This window comes from Mirounga angustirostris, unplaced genomic scaffold (assembly GCF_029215605.1).
Source record: "Mirounga angustirostris isolate CCGP_5_RB_7025 unplaced genomic scaffold, mMirAng1.0.hap1 SCAF_10, whole genome shotgun sequence".
Taxonomy (NCBI): Eukaryota; Metazoa; Chordata; class Mammalia; order Carnivora; family Phocidae; genus Mirounga; species Mirounga angustirostris.
The window spans coordinates 83289400-83309054 of NW_026991718.1; the positions used below are offsets into that span (position 1 = coordinate 83289400).

Genomic DNA, 19655 nt, shown 5'->3' on the forward strand with positions numbered 1-19655 from the left:
CATTTCCAATCTGGCATTTGCTGTTACATGCATTCAACCCAGGAAGCCATGAAACATCGCCTTTGTATTCACAGCCACTGTATAGGTGGCCTAAGCTTGTCTAACAGCGGGAGAACCATATGCAGGCTGGCTCATTTGAAATTGTCCATGGGAAATGTATGTAGGGTTTACAAAACTTACAAGTTGACAAATCCCTTTTTAAATGTTTTAATATTTTTTTTAAAGATTTTACTTCCTTGAGAGAGAGAGAGAGCAAACTAGAGAGAGAGCACGAGCCGGGGTCGGGGAGGGGGGACAGCGAGGGCAGGAGGGGCAGACGGAGAGAAGCAGACTCCCCACTGAGCAGGGAGCCCAAAGCCAGGCTCAATCCCAGGACCCTGGGATCATGACCTGAGCCGAAGGTAGATGCTTAACTGACTGAGCCACTCAGGCGCCCCTAGATGTTTTAATAATTTTTTAAACCCAAGAATTCAATGCATACTTCTCTAAAGATTTAAGACTTTCATTTTAACATACAACTCCAAAAAGTGAAAGTGAACATACATCCCCCTTAGATTTTATGTTTTCCGTGTAATGGACGAAATCAAACTCTTCTACGGTCGTTTTACTTTTAAATAGACTCTCTCAGCTCATTAACAATGAGCAAGGTCACGGACAAATTGGCTCATGTCACAGTGTGCACCTTAAATGCCAGTGAGCTCAAGCTCTGCTAAGAGAAAGGGTTGAAATTCTGGAGTCGCCCTTTCTGCCAGGTGGGGGTTCTCACCCTCTGCCGGAGAAGTAGCCACAGGTCCAACTTGGAGGAACTTCAAAGGGAAGACCCAGGTGCCGAGCTCTAGCTACACTGTGCACACCCTCTGTGACCTCATGGGAATTCAATGGCTCTAGTAACGGGGTCATGAAACATTTTGCAAAGCATAAATGCCAAACATTTAAAATGGAATTTACTGGGCGCCTGGGTGGCTCAGTTGGTTAAGCAGCTGCCTTCGGCTCAGGTCATGATCCTGGAGTCCTGGGATCGAGTCCCACGTCGGGCTCCCTGCGCGGCGGGGTCTGCCTCTCTCTCTGACCCTCCCCCCTCTCATGCTCTCTATCTCATTCTCTCTCTCAAATAAATAAATAAAATCTTTAAAAAATAAATAAATAAAATAAAATGGAATTTACTTAGAAGCAAAACCTTCAGGAGAACCTCAGGATAGCACCCTCAGGGACCCACATACCCACGATTGGCTGGGACTGTCCTCAGATCTAGCATGTTCCTGATGGGACTGTATTTGCCATCTGCTCCGATAGAGGCCCCCTTGCCTAGTGCCTTGTGATTTGCAAGTTGCTTTTATAAATATTTAATGTTCACAACGGCACTGGGGGATAGGTCCAAAAGAAGAATCAGAGGCTGAAAAGTTGGGAATTGTCCTCCAGGTGACAGAGCTAAGAAGCAGAGCCGGGACCATAGTTTAGATCTTCTGAAGTTGCCCTGGGAGTTATCCAGGCCCCATTGCCTCCTCTACTTCATTCCCTCATCTTGACCTCATGTGAATTGGTTAGTATTTTGGAGGAGACCTGGGTGAATCAGTTAAGCTTGACCTGCTCCCTACCCAGCTGCTACTTGTAAGTCAGGCCCATGAATGTCAGCATGGGTCAGGGCCGAAGAAAGTGATTTCAATGATTTTTCCTCTTGATTAGGAGGGTAGCATCTTCAATGCCACTTTCTTCCATATGTTGTGGGTCCAGGCAAGAATGTAAGGGCAGGAACTTCTAGAATGACCAGCCCTCCATTAGAATTGTCAAATTCTTGGGTGGGTTTTGGGAACTCATTTTTGGAAAATAAACTGAAATCACTATTAAACAATTCAGATGACTACAGACATGAGGGATCTTTTTTGGGGTGGTAGAAATGCACCCCTAGATGTTTTAATACTTTTTTAAACCCAAGAATTCAATGAATACTTCTCTAAAGATTTAAGACTTTCATTTTAACATACAACTCCAAAAAGTGAAAGTAAGCATACATCTCCCTTAGATTTTATGTTTTCTGTATAATGGATGAAATCAAACTCTTCTACGGTCGTTTTACTTTTAAATAGACCCTCTTAGCTCATTAACAATGAGGTGGATGGTGGGGATAGTTGTGCAATATTATAAATGGACTAAAAGTCACTGCATTATAAACTTACAGTGAGCAAATTTTATGATATGTAAATTCTCTCTCAATAAAGCTGTTGAAAACATTAAAATATCATCAAAAATAATTTTAAGCAAATACATAAGCTGTGTCTGTCTTTATTACAAATGAAAAGGCATATTTTTAACCAGATTTCGGTCTTTTTTTTTTTTTTTTCCAAAATAGAGGCATGAAATGTTAGAAAAATTGAAAAGGATACAGAGGAAGTTTAAAATTGGTTTTTGAGAAAGTCAAATAAAAGTGGGGGAAGGGGGCCTGTAGACGTGATGTTCAAGAAGGAAAGAGTTTTTGCAAAGCAGCCAGGCTGCAACCTGAGAAGTTGGAGGGGCTGGCTTTGGGGTCTTCTCTGAGATGAGGAAGCCACAACTGTCCTGGGAGCCCCCCAGGTGAGGCTACTTGGGACGTCACATATTCTACCTGGAGGAACTTGGCATCGGCAGGTCTTAATTCTAGCATCTTGAAGAAGCACTAAGTGTCTCTGATTTCATTAAAATATCAAGCTATATCCATTTTTAAGTAAGCGCCATATGTTTTGTGCCTCTAGCAAAATCTTCAGGCATGGTTCAGAGACTTTAAAAACCCTATCTTAGATGCAACACCTCTAAACTACTTCCGAAAGGAAGAAAAAAGTTGGCTCTTAAGAGTTAATGCACAAATAAAATTCTCAAAGATGCACTTGGAAACTAAGGACCCTAAGTAAATGATGTCCTGTGGCTTCCTCTAAAGGACGGTGGTAACACATGCAGACATAAAAACAGACACTCTGTGAGTGTTGGGGGCGTTATTTGGGACTTTTCAGAAATACCTAAAATACCAATGGTTCTTTCTCATAACTAGATCAAGGGTAGCCAGTTAATGAGTTGACCTGAACCATAATCTGAATCTGTAGAAAGGAATTTGTGCACACAACGTAATCCTGAGTTCGGTAGTAGGAGTCCCTGACCTGGGGGCAGGACACCAGGACAAAGGAAAGGGGATAAGAGCCTACAAGTAGAAGAGAAGATGTCCTCTTCCACTTCTCCCATCTTAAGCAAATCATCGAACTGTGTTGTTTCCTCATCTGTAAATGGAAATAAGACTATATCAACAGATGGCTATGAGAAAGAGAGAAGAACATGTTTCTGGGGAACATTCTGTATATTTCAAGATCTTACCCAAATACTAGATATTATTATTGTTTCTTTGGTCAGAGCAAAAATTCAGTCTGCATTTAGACCCTGTATGTGCGGAGCCCTAAATTTTGGCTACTTAAGCTTAGTTTCCCAACGAGGGTGCATGGTCCTGGAGCAGTGAATGGGCTACTGGCGTGTCCAAGGAATTAACCCTCTCCTCAGCCCTCCAACTGTCATACCAGTATGCCACACAAATATTTTTTGTATGTGATCCGGGGAAGAAGCAAGGATTGAACAGAGACTCGTTAGTGGCCGAATCCCCGTGCTACACTGTGTCTCCCGTGGATCTAGCATTAAATCCCACCTCCTCTACAGCCAGCAGATTTTTCAGTTGGTGGGCAAGTAGGTCCCATCCACACTGGCCCCAAAAGCATCTGTGAGAGCCCATCCATCTGGGGCACATAGTGTAATTCAGGTCCAAGGGCAGGCTGGTGTTCGTGGCTGCCCGTGGCTCTGCTACACTCCAGCTCTTGCCAGTCTTACAAAGGGTCCCTCCATCTGCTCCCCGTGTTTCTTCTCTCTCCTCCTGCTGAAAGACACCCTTGCTCTTGCTTAATGACTGACTCATTGCAAATATAAAAGTCTTAAGTGAACCACCACTTACACCATTATGGAAGTGGCGTAGCCAGAGATTAAACTAAAACACGTGGGTTCTAATGCAGGTGAATCTACGTTCTAGGTAAAGAACAGCCCACTGGTTTCCTCATCTGTAAAACTGGGTCAATGGCCAGGTTCAATGGGATAAGCTATAGTTGTGCATCCCACAACTGAGAACATCTAACTCCCCGGACCTTTTGTTGAAATAGATTGTGGAGCCTCCCGAAGGTCTGATTCAGTAGGTCTTGGCTGGCGGGATAACCTGAATTGGAAACAAATTCCTTGGTGATGTTGCTAGTGCGTGCAAGACCAGAGAACCCCTGTGCTCTGAAAAGGGCTTAGCCTGGCAGGTAATAAGCACACAGTAAATTTTAGGCACTACTAAGGAAAATAATCAATAAAGATTTGCTCCCTTAAAAAGCTTCCCAATTCTGTTCTATTTGAAAACTACCCCCAACCCCCAAGAGTCCTGCCTGAGTTGAGAAATAAAAAATCTGGTCTCTTTCAGCTCACTTTTCTTAGAAATTCAGATACGAGGGGGTAACACCTGTTTCTAAACACAGCTACTTGACATATTACTTTTGGCGGCTCTTGCCGTCAATTTTTTCATTGCCAATAAAGTTATTGAAATTGAAATACACCATCTGTTTGAGAGTTTGTATCAAAAAGACAGGTGACAGGGTTGCAGGTAATGACAGAGGCAAGCTGTTTCAACAGCAAACTTTCCCATCTGCCGAAACTGACTTCATCTCTTAGATTTGGCATTTGTGAACCGATATGTTCTTCTGGAGTAGGAATTAAACATCCAGTACTACAAACACCAATTGGTTACTTGAAGCAGGATTAACCACTTCGGAGAAAGGGCTCACCAAATTTCCCACCATTCGGCTTGATTAGAACCAGCAAAACCAGTAAGTTCTATTGGCGATCTCTATAGATGCTATAATGTATATTACATGCGTATGTACATATATGTACATATATGTTAATGTGTGTGTATTTCTAAATCTGTGAATTAAAATGTAGATGTACCTGTGCATACAGTGAGTACCTGACTTCTTCACTGTTTGTGTAAAATAGTTTCAAATAGCTCACTCCCTGGCACGTGGCACAATGAACCTTTGGTTTCTGAGGAGTGGCAGGAACACAGACTGGGCGGGGCCTCAACCACACAGTCAAGTCTCAGGGGCAGCGGGTGCACAGGATCGCACACCCTGCGAAGCTGACAGCCGGGGACGGTCCATTACGTACAGGTACAGAGCCACGCGGGGAGAGGGAAGGGCTCTGCTTGAAGGACAGGCAGGTGTCGAGAAGGAGCTCACCTCTGGAGCTCGGAGTGTGGCATTTGTTGATAGTGCATGCGAGACCAGAGAACCCACTGTCGTGTGGGAGGATTCACTCATTTTCCTGACACCCTAACGGCAGTGACATGAGCTTTCTGGGTTGGACTGGACTCACTTAATGCTTTCCACTGATGACACTTTGGCCATTCTGTTTTAGAGGCATCAGGGAAGGAGATATGAGCCCTCCACTGAAAACCCACGCTGGTGCTCGATCACCCCAGCTGCCAGGAAGTCCTCCTTGTGCACGTGGCAGCTTCCCCTGACTCCCACCATGTCCTGCTCAATCTTTCACATTCTGCCCACATACTGCTTTCCCCTCTTTTCTCCAGGCTTTATGGCTCTCCAGGTTTCAAGCTTATAGCCTGATTGATCTTTTCATATCTGACCTCGAGGATGAGGAAAGAAGAAAGACATTTGGGACTCCGTCCTGCCCATCAATTTAAAGCCAGACAGATCCCCAGCTAAAGACAAGATTTGCTGTTTGAAATTAGATGTTTGCAAAACAGAAAGGAAACAGCCTATCGGACTCAGCTCCGCTTTAAGTCCATTATTATTAGATTGGGGCAAATACTTGGAAAGGCTTGGAGAGACACCTTCTGGAACCTTTACTCCCCCTGCAGCCCTCCTGTCCTCTAGGACCCTCCCCTTGGTTTGTGTTCCTTTCCTTGTCCATCAGGGTACTCCTGAACCTCATAGCCTGGCCTCCTCTCTCCAAGAAAACTGACAGAATCTCCTCACTGGATTGGGAACAAAAACCCGAAGAGGTGTGTAGGGACAAGGAATTGGGCACCAGCTGGGGGGGGGGGGTCTCATACTGAGCTGTCCTATAGGAAGAGCAGAGGAAAAGATTCCTTCCCTCACCCTCAAAGCTCCGTTCTTAAACATCCATTCTTCACCTACTGGAAAGGAGAACGGGGTGTGATCTCATCTCAACGTTTTCTGCACCTCCTCTTGGATGGTTTGGTGTGGGGGGTTGCTTTCCTCTTCCCCCATGCTTGTGAGCGTCATAGACCTGAAACCACCCTCACTCTCACCATGGTCCTAACCAAGACTGGTCCCCTGTCTGGGGTCTCAGTACCAGAAACCTGGTTTCCAGGTTTCTCCGCGTTTTTCCTTTTATGACCTGGAGCTCTCATGACTGGATCAGAGCATCCCTTTCATTTCCCGGCCTCCCTCCCCCGGCCGTGAGGATGGGAGGACGGTGGGCATGGTTGGGAGCTTGGGAAGGAGTACTCGCTGTGTGGAGGCGAGGTGGCAGGACAGTGAGGGTGGGATGGTTGAAGGAGCTTTAGGAAACGTTGCAGTAAATTCAGTGTTTCCTCTTTGCTCAAGGTCAAAGCACTGTCTATCCTTTGCACGAATTCAGCTCATTGAGGACATCGTCAGCATGCTTCTGCTCATCCCAGAGCACATAGGCTGGTTGTCCTTTCCTTAGCTTATTTATCTCCTAGCACCTGTGCGACCTCCCTGTTCCAGAATGAGATGGTTTGGATAGGAACATGTATAACAAGTACTTTGAAACGGTTCTGTTCCCAGCTGGCTTCTTCCTCGGCTTCTAATTCACCCCATGGCTCCCATTTCTCAGAGTGAAAGCCACCAGAGAGATGATGAGTGCTGTTTCAAACTGAAGGATCAGTAGTGAAACATTCCTTGTTCACTTGTTACCTTTTACTTTGATCTTTAACTTGCCAAAGTGCCTGGTAATAAAAGTGTTACTGATTTGGACATTAACAACAGGACTGTGACCAAAATGCTAAATTAAAATGTCTAAGACAAGTTTTTGGCTGGAAGCCCAAACAATTTCAATCTGATTCGACCACAAGACACAACACATTTAAAAAAAAGAAAATTCTCCACACTATCCATTCATTTGGTGAAGCATGAAATCACTCTCTGTCACTATCATGGTAGGGACAATCCAATCTTACAGCATCACAAGGGTGCAGGTGAAGGACTCGCTACCAGCTAGGATCTACAGGTACTCGGACACGAAAGGGTGTATTTTCTACTCAGTGCCCCTTATCCTGTGCTCCAGGAGGAGCTTAATCCGTGAGGGCTTCATATCAGCATGTCACAGTTCCTACTCTTTGACCCAAGAGACAGAAACCCATGAACTTGAAATAATGAGAGATGTGAAATTGATTGATTAATTATTAGTTTAGTAATTATTTAGTAACGTCCCTCTTTGTACCAGGCATTGTACATGTATTTTAAAACTCTGGGAAGAGATAGGTAATTATCCCCATTTCACAGTTCAGAAAACTGAGGCACAAAAATGCTGTATCACGCTAATGCAAACATTTGTGGTCTGCCTGAGAGATAGAATAACACACCAGGCTTCTGGTATACAGCTCACCCTCCAGGAGTTTGGACGACTGGACCCACCATTGAGAGACGAACCCGTTCTGGGCGTGCTTGGCCAAATCAAGTTCTAGGCCTATCGCATTGAGGACTGGTTGTATCTAAACTGAGGTAGCATCACCAAGATACCACCAACTGCGGAAACTTTAGGCTAGCTGGCATGGTGTTCAGTCTCCCGAAATTTTATTTCACCATATCCCTTCAATTTGAGATACAGGGGTCCCCAGACTACCTGACAGTAGAGCGTTCCTATGAAACCTTTCATAAGGAGCTTAGGAAAAAAAGCCACTTCTTGCAAGCACAGAGGAAGAAGTGGGTTGATAAGTGGAAAGCAGGATGAGGGCTTTGGAAGAAGAAAAGCAGGAGGTCAAAGTGTGCCCCTGCAGGGTCTCTGGATGTTTTGTCAAGTCTAATTCTTACCTGACTCCCATGTTTTGTCTCTGGTGGAAAGTAGAAGGATGAAAAAAATTCAAGTTTCCTTTTACTGCTTGCACTTTGGTGCCTTTAGCCATGGAAGAGTCTGGAGTGGGCCAGGTGTATCCCTAGGGTTCATCTTCAGGCCTTGCCTGCACCACCCCAGGGAAGTTCTGCCACGTGATCCTTTGCCATGGCAACAGCAATGCAGGTATGGCCTCCCCTCCCTGCTGGTTCTCTGGCCACTCTTCACCTTGCATTTATAACTACAACACTCCTTTTATTGAAATTATTATACATTTATTTCCCAAAATTAAAAAAAAAAAAACAAACCTGGGCCTGTAAAAAGAACATTTCGTCAAATTGTTGGTTCATTAGATTCCTACATTTTAAAATTTTATCATACTCTTGGGCAATTTTATTATTTTTTTAATTTAGTTAAATTCAATTTAGTTAACATATAGTGTATTATTAGTTTCAGGGGTAGAATTTAGTGATTCATCAGTTGCATATAACACCCAGTTCTCATTACTTCAAGTGCCCTCCTTACTGCCCATCACCCAAATCACCCCATCCCCCCACCCACCACCCCTCCAGCAACCCTCAGTTTGTTCTCTACAGTTAAGAGTCTCTTATGGTTTGCTTCCCTCTCTGTTTTTGTTTTATTGTATTTTTCCTGCCCTTCCCCTATGTTCATCTGTTTTGTTTCTTAAATTCCACATATGACTGAAATCATATGGTATTTGTCTTTCTCTGACTGACTTATTTTGTTTAGCATAATAACCCCCTCTGGTTCCATCCATGTCGTTGCAAATGGCAATATTTCATTCTTTTTGATGGTTGAGTAATATTCCATTGTATAGATAGATAGACCACATCTTCTTTATCCATTCATCTGTCAATGGACATCTGGGCTCTTTCCATCATTTGGCTATTGTGGACATTGCTGCTATAAACATTGGGGTGCATGTGCCCCTTTGGATCACTATGTTTGTATCCTTTGGATAAACACCTAGTAGTGCAATTACTGGGCCCCATTGGATAGTTCTCTTTTTAACTTTTTGAGGAACCTCCATACTGTTTTCCAGAGTGGCTGGACCAGCTTGCATTCCCACCAACAGTGTAGGAGGGTTCCCCTTTCTCCACATCCTCGCCAACATCTGTTGTTTCCTGACTTGTTAATTTTAGCCAATCTCACAGGTGTGAGGGTGTATCTCATTGTGGTTTTGATTTGTTCTTCCCTGATACTGAGTGATGTTGAGCACTTTTTCATGTGCCTTTTGGCCATTTGTATGTCTTCTTTGGAGAAATGCCTATTCATGTCTTCTGCCCATTTCTTGATTGAATTTTTTGGTTTTTGGTTTGTTGAATTTGATAAGTTCTTTATGGATTTTGGATACTAGCCCTTTATCTGATAAGACATTTGCAAGTATCTTCTCCCATTCTGTCGGTTGTCTTTTGGTTTTGTCAACTATTTCCTTTGCTGTGCAAAAGCTTTTTATCTTGATGGAGTCCCAATAATTCATTTTTGCCTTTGTTTCCCTTGCCTTTGGAGATGTGTCTAGCAAGAAGTTGCTGCGACTGAGGTCAAAGAGGTTGCTGCCTGTGTTTTCCTCTAGGATTTTGATGGATTCCTGTTTCACATTTAGGTATTTCATCCATTTTGAGTCTATTTTTGTGTGTGGTGTAAGAAAATGGTCTAATTTCATTTTTGTGCATATGGCTGTCCAATTTTCCCAATACCATTTGTTGAAGAGACTGTCTTATTTCCATTGGATATTCCCTCCTGTTTTGTTGATTAGTTGACCATAGAGTTGAGGGTCCATTTCTGGGCTCTCTATTCTGTTCCGTTGATCTATGTGTCTGTTTTTGTGCCAGCACCATCCTGTCTTGATGATTACACCTTTGTAATACAGCTTGAAGTCTAGAATTGAGATGCTTCTAACTTTGTTTTCTCTTTCAACATTACTTTGGCTATTTGGGGTCTTTTCTAGTTCCATACAAATTTTAGGATTGTTTGTTCCAGCTCTGTGAAAAATGTTGATGGTATTTTGATAGGGGTTGATTGCATTGAATGTGTAGACTGTTTTGCGTAGCATAGACATTTTAACAATATTTGTTCTTCTAATCTTATGAGCATGGAATGTTTTTCCATTTCTTCTTGTCTTCCTCAATTTCTTTCATAAGTGTTCTATAGTTTTTAGAGTACAGATCTTTTGCTTCTTTGGTTAGGTTTATTTCTAGGTACCTTATGGTTTTTGGTGCAGTTGTAAATGGGATCGATTCCTTGATTTCTCTTTCTGTTGCTTCATTGTTAGTGTATAGAAATACAACAGACTTCTGCGTGTTTATTTTATATTACTATTCTGTGATTTTTTAAAAAGATTATTTATTTATTTATTTGACACTGAGAGAGACAGATAGAGAGCACAAGCAGGGGGAGCTGCAGAGGGAGAGAGAGAAGCAGGCTCTCCGCTGAGCAGGGAGCCCGATGCAGGGCTCGATCCCAGGACTGTGAGATCATGACCTGAGCCAAAGGCAGATGCTTAACCGACTGAGCCACCCAGGCGCCCCACTATTTGGTGATTTTAAAATGAAGTACATAAGGAATGATATATTGTTTAACAATTTAAAAGTGTATTCCATCTTAAGGAAACATTTGTCAAGCTAAATGAATCCTCTATCCTGGAAATAACAAAGGAGGCAAGGAAAGACAGATTCACATTCCTTCCATCACCCCCCACCCCAAACCTGGCAGCCCAGCACAGAGAGAGACACTGTCTCTGTGGGAGAAGAAAAGTGACCACCTGACTTCACCAGGGACCCCCAGCACCATGCCAATTCCTGCGGCCCTAGGTGGCTCCCAGGGTACCAAGCTCCCAGCGGCTTCCTGTGAACCCAGGCTCCCTGCTCACCCCAGTGTCAGCTGGCTCCTGCTGACCCAGCAGCTCCTGCGGCCTCTAGCTCTCAATCAGCCCCAGGTCCAGGCCAACTATTATGGACTGACCCAGGCCCCTGGCCCATCCCAGCACCAATCAGCCCCCATAGACTCACACTCTAAAACAGCTCTCACAGACTTAGATTCCTGGCTTACTCCAACACTGGCCTGGCCCCTGCAGACCCATCTCCATATCTGCCCCTGAAGCCCCAGTTTATAGGCCATCCCCATGTCCCCAGCCTCTGGACCGAGCCCTCTGAATCCAGACTTGGGGCCCACCTCAGTGGTCCTTAGAGCCTGGTTGGCCCCTGTGGACCCAGGATCCAGACCTACCCACACAGACCCGGTCTCAGGCCTATAACTGCAGGCTCAAACCCCAAGCCTGGCCCATTGTACTCAAGCATCAGGCCTACCCACCTATTGCCCCAGACACCACCAGATGACCCACCTAGAATCTCTAGACCAGCTTGCCTGCTGAAGCCAGTCTGTAAAGACTAGAAGAAGTGCCTACTTCCTCAGATGGGCAGACACCAATCCATGACCACAGGGATCATAAAAAATCAAGGAAACATGACAGCAGCAAAAAAAAAAACAAAAACAAAAACAAAAAACTAATAAAGATTTTGAATAGCTAAAGCAATCCTGAGAAAGAAGGTCAAGCTAAAGGCATCACCATTCCTGATTTCAAACTTTATTACAAAGCTATCATAATCCAAATGGTATGGTACTAATATAAAAACAGACATATACATCAATGGAACAGAATTGAGAGCCCAGAAATAAGCCCATACTTGCATGGTCAACTAATATTTGACAAGGGATACTCAGTGGGGAAAAGACAGTCTCCAATAAATGGTGCTGGGAAAACCAGGTATTCACAAACAGAAGAATGAAATTGGACCCCTATCTCACACCACTCACAAAAAATTAACCTGAAATCGATTAAAGGCTTAAAGGTAAGACCCAAAACTACTAGAAGACAACATAGGAAAATGGCTCCTTGACATTGGTCTTGGCAATGATTTTTTGGATATGACATCAACAAGCAACAAAAAGCAAAAATAAACAAGCAGAAGGGCGCCTGGGTGGCTCAGTTGGTTAAGCAACTGCCTTCAGCTCAGGTCATGATCCTGGAGTCCCTGGATCGAGTCCCGCATCGGGCTCCCTGCTTGGCAGGGAGTCTGCTTCTCCCTCTGCCTCTCTCTCTCTCTCTCATGAATAAGTAAATAAAATCTTTAAAAAAAAAAAAGAAAGAAAGAAAAAAAAAATAAACAAGCAGGATGATGTCAAACTAAATAGCTTCTGCACAGCAAAAGAAACCATCAGCAAAATGAGAAGGCAGCCTACAGAACGGGAGAAAATATTCGCAAACCATGTATCTGTAAGGGGTTAATAGCCAAAATATATAAGAAAATATATATATAAATATATAAAGAAATACAACCCAAGAGCAAAAAAACAAAACAAAACAAAACAAAAACAAATCCGATGGAAAAAAAATAGGCAAAGGACTTGATTACACATTTTCCCAAAGAAGCCATACAAACGGCCAACAGCTACATGAAAGCGAAAAGCTAAGAATGCAATTAAAAACAAAGGCGTAAATATTGATATACATTTGGAAATGCAACTTTAATTGGAAACCTGTCAGGAACTGAGGTAGTTTTCCCTGTGTTTCTGTTCCTTATACTACACACATGTCACTTTTCTCTACCTCCTCATAGCTACTTACTGAGTTTCTGCTTCCTCATAGCTCTGGTCTGCCAGGACCCCTTGTATCAGTCAGGGTGTAGATAGGAAGGAAATCAGCCCCTGATTCTCGTCAAAAGAGAGGTCAGGTTAAGGGAAACCCAGGAGGGCTGGAGAGGCACCCTGGGCTAGCAGCCTCGGAAGCCCCGTCACCCCTAAGCCTTCAGGTTGAGTCAGGGAGCAGTAGGGAATCTGCAGAGAGGGCTGGGCTTGTAGGGGAGGCTGCCTGGAGGTGTTGAGAGCTTTGGAGAGGAATAAACCACTGCCAACCACAACCAGGTGGGAGGGAGCCAGAGCAAGAAAGCCCTCCCCACCCTCCCCTCCCACCAGAGGCGAAGGGGGCCCAGTCTCCGGAGAAAGTAGCCAGAAGATCTGGAGAAGCAAAAGCAGAGTATCCACCATACGTTTGTGGCCTTGAGACTTCTCTCTATATACCCTTTTGTTACATAGTGGCGCAGTATTTCCTAGTTCAGATTTCCAGCTGCACTAAGGGAGAGCATTTTGGCTCTGCCATCATTGGCCAGGCTACGCATTAGCTGCCCTTATGAAGGCTGCCCGTCTAATCAGCTGTACAAGCACACCTCGGAGATATTGCAGGTTCCGTTCCAGACACTGCAATAAAGCGAATGTCGCAATAGAGTGAGTCAATGACTTTTTTGGTTTCCCGGTGCATATAAAAGTTGTCCTTACACTAAACTGTAGTCTATTAAGTGTGCAACAGCATTATATCTTAAAAAAAAAACAACAATGTACATACCTTAATTTTAAAATACTTTATTGCTAAAAAATGCTAGCCATCATCTGAGTTTTCAGCAATTCGTAATCTTTTTGCTGGGGGAGGGTCTTGCCTCCATGTCGATGGCTGCTGACTGATCAGGGTGGTGGTTGCTGAAGGCTGGGGGCCAGGGTAATTTCTTTCTTTCTTTCTTTTTTTTTCTCTCCTTGTCCTCCACCACCGCCATGCTGGTCCCTGTAGCAATTTCTTAAAAATGAGACAAAGATGATGTTCGCCACACGGATCAACTCTTCCTTTCATGAGCGATTTCTCTGTAGCAGGCGATGCTGTTTGGTAGCAGTTTACCCACAGTAGAACCTCTTTCAAAATTGGAGTCCATCCTCAAACCTGCCGCTGCTTTATCAACTAAGTTCATGTAATAGTCTGAATGCTTTATTGTCATTTCAACCATCTTCACGGCATCTTCACCGGGAGGAGATTCCATCTCAAGAAACCACTTTCTTTACTCATCCATAAGAAGCAACTCCTCATTCATTAATGTTTTAACGTGAGATCGCAGCAATTCAAATATAATAATAATGAAGAAGTTTGACCTATTGGAAGAATTACCAAAATGTGACACAGAGACACAAAGTGAGCAAACGCTGTTGGGAAAAGGGTGCTGATAGACTTGTTGGACACAGGATAACCACAAGCCTTCAATTTGTAAACAAACAAAACGCAATCATCTGCAAAGCACAATAAAGAGAAGTGTCGCTAAACAAGGTATGCCTGTATTGAAAATGGGGAGGGGGCAGGCAACTGGAAATGTGCGACGAACATCCTCACCCTGGGTACCCAGAGCCGCTTCACCTGCGGGCTGGTCTAGAACAGATGCAAACGCGCCCCTGTGTATAACATACAAAGGAAGCAATAGCTATTGTAACATTGTGATTGGTTTCCGTTGGGGCTCCAAGGATAACAGTTAACATGTATTGAATACTGTCTACGATCTGGGTGTGGTTAAATCACTCTGGGGGGATTCTCGCATTTAATCTGTGCAGCTCCTCTGTCGTAGGAATTATTACTCCTAGGCTACAGGGGAGGAGGTCCTATCAGCAGAGGTTAAGCAGCCTGCCAGAGGGTGCCCCGTGACAGATAAGTGGTGGATGCAGACTTTGCCCAGCCCAGGCAATCTGACTCCACACATGAGCTACCGGACACTGTTCTTACCACACCTATGAGACACGAAATAAAAATTAACATTATCTATTAAAAGAACTTGCCTTGGGCGCCTGGGTGGCTCAGTTGGTTAAGCGACTGCCTTCGGCTCAGGTCATGATCCTGGAGTCCCGGGATCGAGTCCCTGGACCGAGTCCCGCATCGGGCTCCCTGCTCGGCAGGGGGTCTGCTTCTCCCTCTGACCCTCCTCCCTCTCATGCTCTCTGTCTCTCATTCTCTCTGTCTCAAATAAATAAATAAAATCTTTTAAAAAAAAATAAATAAATAAAAGAACTTGCCTTTAGGGAGAGTTTCCTCCTTTCCATCAGCATTTCCAAAAGTAATCCTATGGCAACACTACCGTAACTGAAGACGTTACTATTAGGGAAAAGCGGGTGAAGGGCTTATGAGATCTCGCTGAATTTTTTTTCTTACAACTGCATGTGAATCTACACTTACCTCAAAATAAAGTTAAGGGGCACCTGGGTGGCTCAGTTGGTTAAGCATCTGCCTTTGGCTCAGGTCATGATCCCAGGGTCCTGGGATCCAGGCCCACACCAGGCTCCCTGCTCAGTGGGAAGCCTGCTTCTCCCTTTCCCTCTGCCTGTCATTCCCCCTGCTTGTGCTCTGTCTGTCAAATAAATAAATAAAATCTTGAAAAAAATAAAGTTAAACAAATACTGTAGCAACAACATCAACTACCATGTATTCATTAACTTCACCTCAACACTGGGCATCTTCTCTGTGCCTGGCACCATTCTAAGTGCTGCGGATACAGCAGAGAACAGGACACACACACAAATCCCTGCCCTCATGAAGCTGGCATTCTAAAGGAAGTTGGCTTGTCCAAAGCTTCATTTGGTCAGGTTCCTTACAATAAAATTTATTAAATGCATGTTCATGACATAAATATTGACTACAGAGTATTCACTTCCTCATCCCACACAAAGTAGGTCTGATTAGATTTCCCTGGCCTACCTGACAAGGCTCACAGTATTTGTGACTGCCCAGCCTTGTCCCGAATGGTAAATCAATGAGTCATTCTTTCTCTCCACTGCAATGATTATAATACCTGTAAAATCTAAATACTGCTGTATGCAAAATGTGCTTGGAAAGTCTCACTCCCTTCTCTCCCCTGCTCCTCTCTGCTCTAGGCTACAGAGAGCATCCAGTTGTCATGCAGATGATGAGGCTGTGATTGATGAATTGCAAATCCTGGCTACTGTTCCCAAAGAAAGACGTTTCTCACTACCATTCCAATGCGCTGGAGATCCCAGACAGAAAATGGCAGCCACCAAAGCGCTGAGGGGAGTCCTTCCAGTCCTTTCTGTCCCGGCTCCTAGTTTTTTTCCATGATGGCCTGCAACAGTTCCAGCACTGAGACCTACCAGTACTTGCTGCTGAACGGGAGCAATGTGTCGGACTCTGGGGTCACCACACCACCCACCCCCCTCAGGATATCCTTGGCGATAATCATGATGCTGATGATCGTGGTGGGATTCCTTGGCAATGCCGTGGTCTGCATCATCGTGTATCAGCGGCCAGCCATGCGCTCCGCCATCAACCTGTTGCTGGCCACGCTGGCCTTCTGTGACATCATGCTGTCCTTATGCTGCATGCCCTTCACCGCCGTCACCCTGATCACAGTCCACTGGCACTTTGGGGATTACTTCTGCCGCCTCTCGGCCACCCTGTACTGGTTTTTTGTCCTGGAGGGCGTGGCCATCCTGCTCATCATCAGCGTGGACCGCTTCCTCATCATCGTCCAACGGCAGGACAGGCTGAACCCGCGGCGGGCCAAGAGGATCATCGCCGTCTCCTGGGCGCTGTCGTTCTGCGCGTCGGCGCCCTCGCTGACGGGCCGGACGTTCGTGGAGGTGCCGGCGCGGGCCCCCCAGTGCGTGCTGGGCTACACGGAGTTCCCGGCGGAGCGCGCCTACGTGGTGGCGCTGGTGGTGGCCGTGTTCTTCGTGCCCTTCGGCGTCATGCTGTGCTCCTACCTGTGCATCCTGCACACGGTCCGCAAGAACGCCATCCGCGTGCACAACCAGTCCGACAGCCTGGACCTCAGACAGCTCACCAGGGCCGGCCTGCGGCAGCTGCAGCGGCAACAGCAGGTCAGCCTGGACTTGAGCTTCAAGACCAAGGCCTGCACCACCATCCTGATCCTCTTCGTGGGCTTCTCGCTCTGCTGGCTGCCGCACTCCGTCTACAGCCTTCTGTCGGTGTTCAGCCGGGGCTTCTACTGCAGCTCCTCTTTCTACACCACCAGCTCCTGCGTCTTGTGGCTCAGCTACCTCAAGTCCGTCTTCAACCCCATCGTCTACTGCTGGAGAATCAAAAAATTCCGCGAGGCCTGCATTGAGTTGCTGCCCCAGACCGTCCAAATCCTCCCCAAAGTGCCTGAGCGGATCCAGAGGAGAATCCAGCCGAGCACCGTCTACGTGTGCAATGAAAACCAGTCCGCCGTTTAGGACACAGGCAGGGGGAGGACGGGGACTGGTTCCAGGGCAGAGTTCACGCGTCCTTCTGCTCCGCGTCCTGGCGCCTTTGCGGTTGGTAGTCAGCATTTTTGGCGGCCCTCCCTGTAAGCACGAAGGTACCATTTGTTACCGGATAGGTGGCGGCTCCCAGGTCTGCAAGATGAATTATTTTTGTTCCTCGCTGGAGAAGAGCCGTATTGGGGTCTGATGGAAACTGGAAGGTTGTTGAGACAAAGCGGGAAGGGGGTGGGCATATGGGGGCAGAAAGTTAGGGAGGGGGGCAGGGAGCAAGCACTTGAGTGTGGGGCCGGAGGAAGGCTCTGTCTAAAGAGCTCCCCTGTGCACCTGCTTCAGAGCAACCCTGTGGTGCCTGCTCTGAGATGGGAAACCCAGTAGGGATCATCTCATGGGTTACCACTCATTTCATTCGACGCCAGCATTCTTCAGGTATTTATTTTTGTGGAGCATGGGAAATACGCAAGGCTCTTTATGTTGGTCGGGTGTGCATTTCTGATCATGCCGAATCATCCTTTCTAGAAACCAAATCACACCAGGAAGCAGAGTGAGCCCCTGTGCTTTTCAGTTGCCCAGTGGGACACATGGAAGGTGTCAGTGGCTCGAAGCCCAGAGAATGATCAGGGGTAGCTCAGCTGAAATGAGAAGCCCACCCAAGTGGCCCTGCAGGTACCCAACCGCTCCTACCTGGCCCAGCCCTGTCCCCGGGCCCTGAAGCCCTCCCTGTCGGCCGTGACAGTCCCCCTGCCCCTTCTCTCTTTCCCTCCACTGTTCCCCGTGCCTCCCTTTGTTCCATGCCATTCATCCCGTGCACGGAAGAAACCCACTCTTCCCGTAATTCATCTTTTCAGCAAGTATCCATAGTGACTTGCTTTCAGTTTCAGAAGTGGCCAGTGGGCTTGTTTTATGTTTCCTCTCAACGCCCTGAGGCTACAGTCTTGGTGAGCTGCGGCATGGACTTCAGCACTGGGGCTGGGGGAGGGACGGGGGGCCTCATAAACACCTGACCCACTGAGCGGTTCCCCATTGAGCTCTGCCTTCCTCCTACCTCATTCAGATCCACAGTCTGACTGCTGCTGTCTGGGCCACCTGCCCGAACCTGGGGCCTCTGACCCCAGCTGGGACCAGGACCCCAGGACTAAAGCTGCCTGGAGGGGACCTTTCTGCTTGTGTCGTCCACTTGGCCACTGTGCCCAGGGCCACCCATTACCACCAGGAGCTTCTGATGGAGGGGATGATTTTCAAGTTCAGGCATGCCACCGAAGCCACTGAGCTCTTGTTACAGTTTCAGATCTGAAGAGAGTGGGAAATTCAAGGAGAGATTCAGAAAATCTGATTGCAAGTCTAACTCTGTCGACAGCTAGTCCTGTTTCACCACACTTCTCCCGGTCTTGGTTTCCCCATTTGCCAAGTGAGGAAGGAGGTCTAGATGATCTCTAGAGTCCCTTGCCATTTCGCAGACGCTCAGATTCTAAGTATGTATGTTTCCTACTCAGAGTCACCCAATCCCCTGCGTTTGTTTATTTATCCATGCAATGAGCATTTATTAAGTGCCTAGTAGGTGCAAGGCACTGTGGGGAATAGTGATGCATAAGGCATGTGACGAAAAGCAGGTGTCCAATTTATCTCAGATAATCATAATTTGAATTTGGTCTAACAGCACAGAAGCTCTCTTTTTGTCTCTTTTCTCATTTCCTTTCCAAGATTGTGTTAAGAGGCCAACTCCCCGTTCTAATGCTCTCTTCCTATGATACTGGTGACAGAGGCAAAGAAAGAGAACATGATTTACATTAACCTAAGCCCAAAGGAAGGTCTGTCGAGGAAATAATCGCCACTTTCTCACCAACTCCCCCATCCATCGATACGCAGACGAGAGAGAGAGAGACCGAAGACTGGCAGTTGGCATGTGCTCGATCGAGGTGGGTCCCATCAGCTCTGTGTCCCTAGTGCACCAGACAGGGCCAGGTTTTGCCTTCAGTTCCCACAAGACGAGTTGCACGGCTTCAGTGGTGTCCAAAAGCACAGCTACACCCCCAGGGTAACAGGCCCCTGGGCCCTCCCCTCTGGTGGACGTTTAAGAGAATGCTCTTCAGGAGCAAAAGAAATCACAAACTGAATGAATGAAAGTATCCAAATTTCTATTAATCAGTGTTACATGATGTATGTTGGACAGTAATATATATGTTTTAAAGTAATAATTTTGTATATATTTTAAATAAAGTATCATTGCTCTTTCAGTGTATAAGACTATGTTCTTACCAAAATTAGCACCAAGCCCATGAAGAGTAAGCCGAGAATCTGGTGTCTAACACCTCCTAGGACAAAACAACTTCAGGAAAACTAGAACCTTGACGTTACTAACCAAGCTGGAATGACCACAGGAAATTAATGATAAGATGACAGTGGGGAGACTATTTGAACAATGGGGGTTACAACTGGGTCCCCTACTTTTTTTTAAGATTTTA

The 19655-nt window shown here is 45.8% G+C and overlaps 1 protein-coding gene across 1 annotated transcript in view; it reads left to right on the forward strand.

Moving 5' to 3' along the window:
- GPR45 (G protein-coupled receptor 45) overlaps positions 1 to 19449 on the forward strand; it is an 83678-nt gene extending 64229 nt beyond the window's left edge. The window contains exon 2 of the mRNA XM_045883791.3: positions 15847 to 19449. Within this exon, the coding sequence (XP_045739747.1) occupies positions 16045 to 17166 (1122 nt within the window). The 5' untranslated portion in view covers positions 15847 to 16044 and the 3' untranslated portion in view covers positions 17167 to 19449. The remainder of the gene's footprint in view (positions 1 to 15846) is intronic.
- The last annotated feature ends 206 nt before the right edge of the window (positions 19450 to 19655 follow it).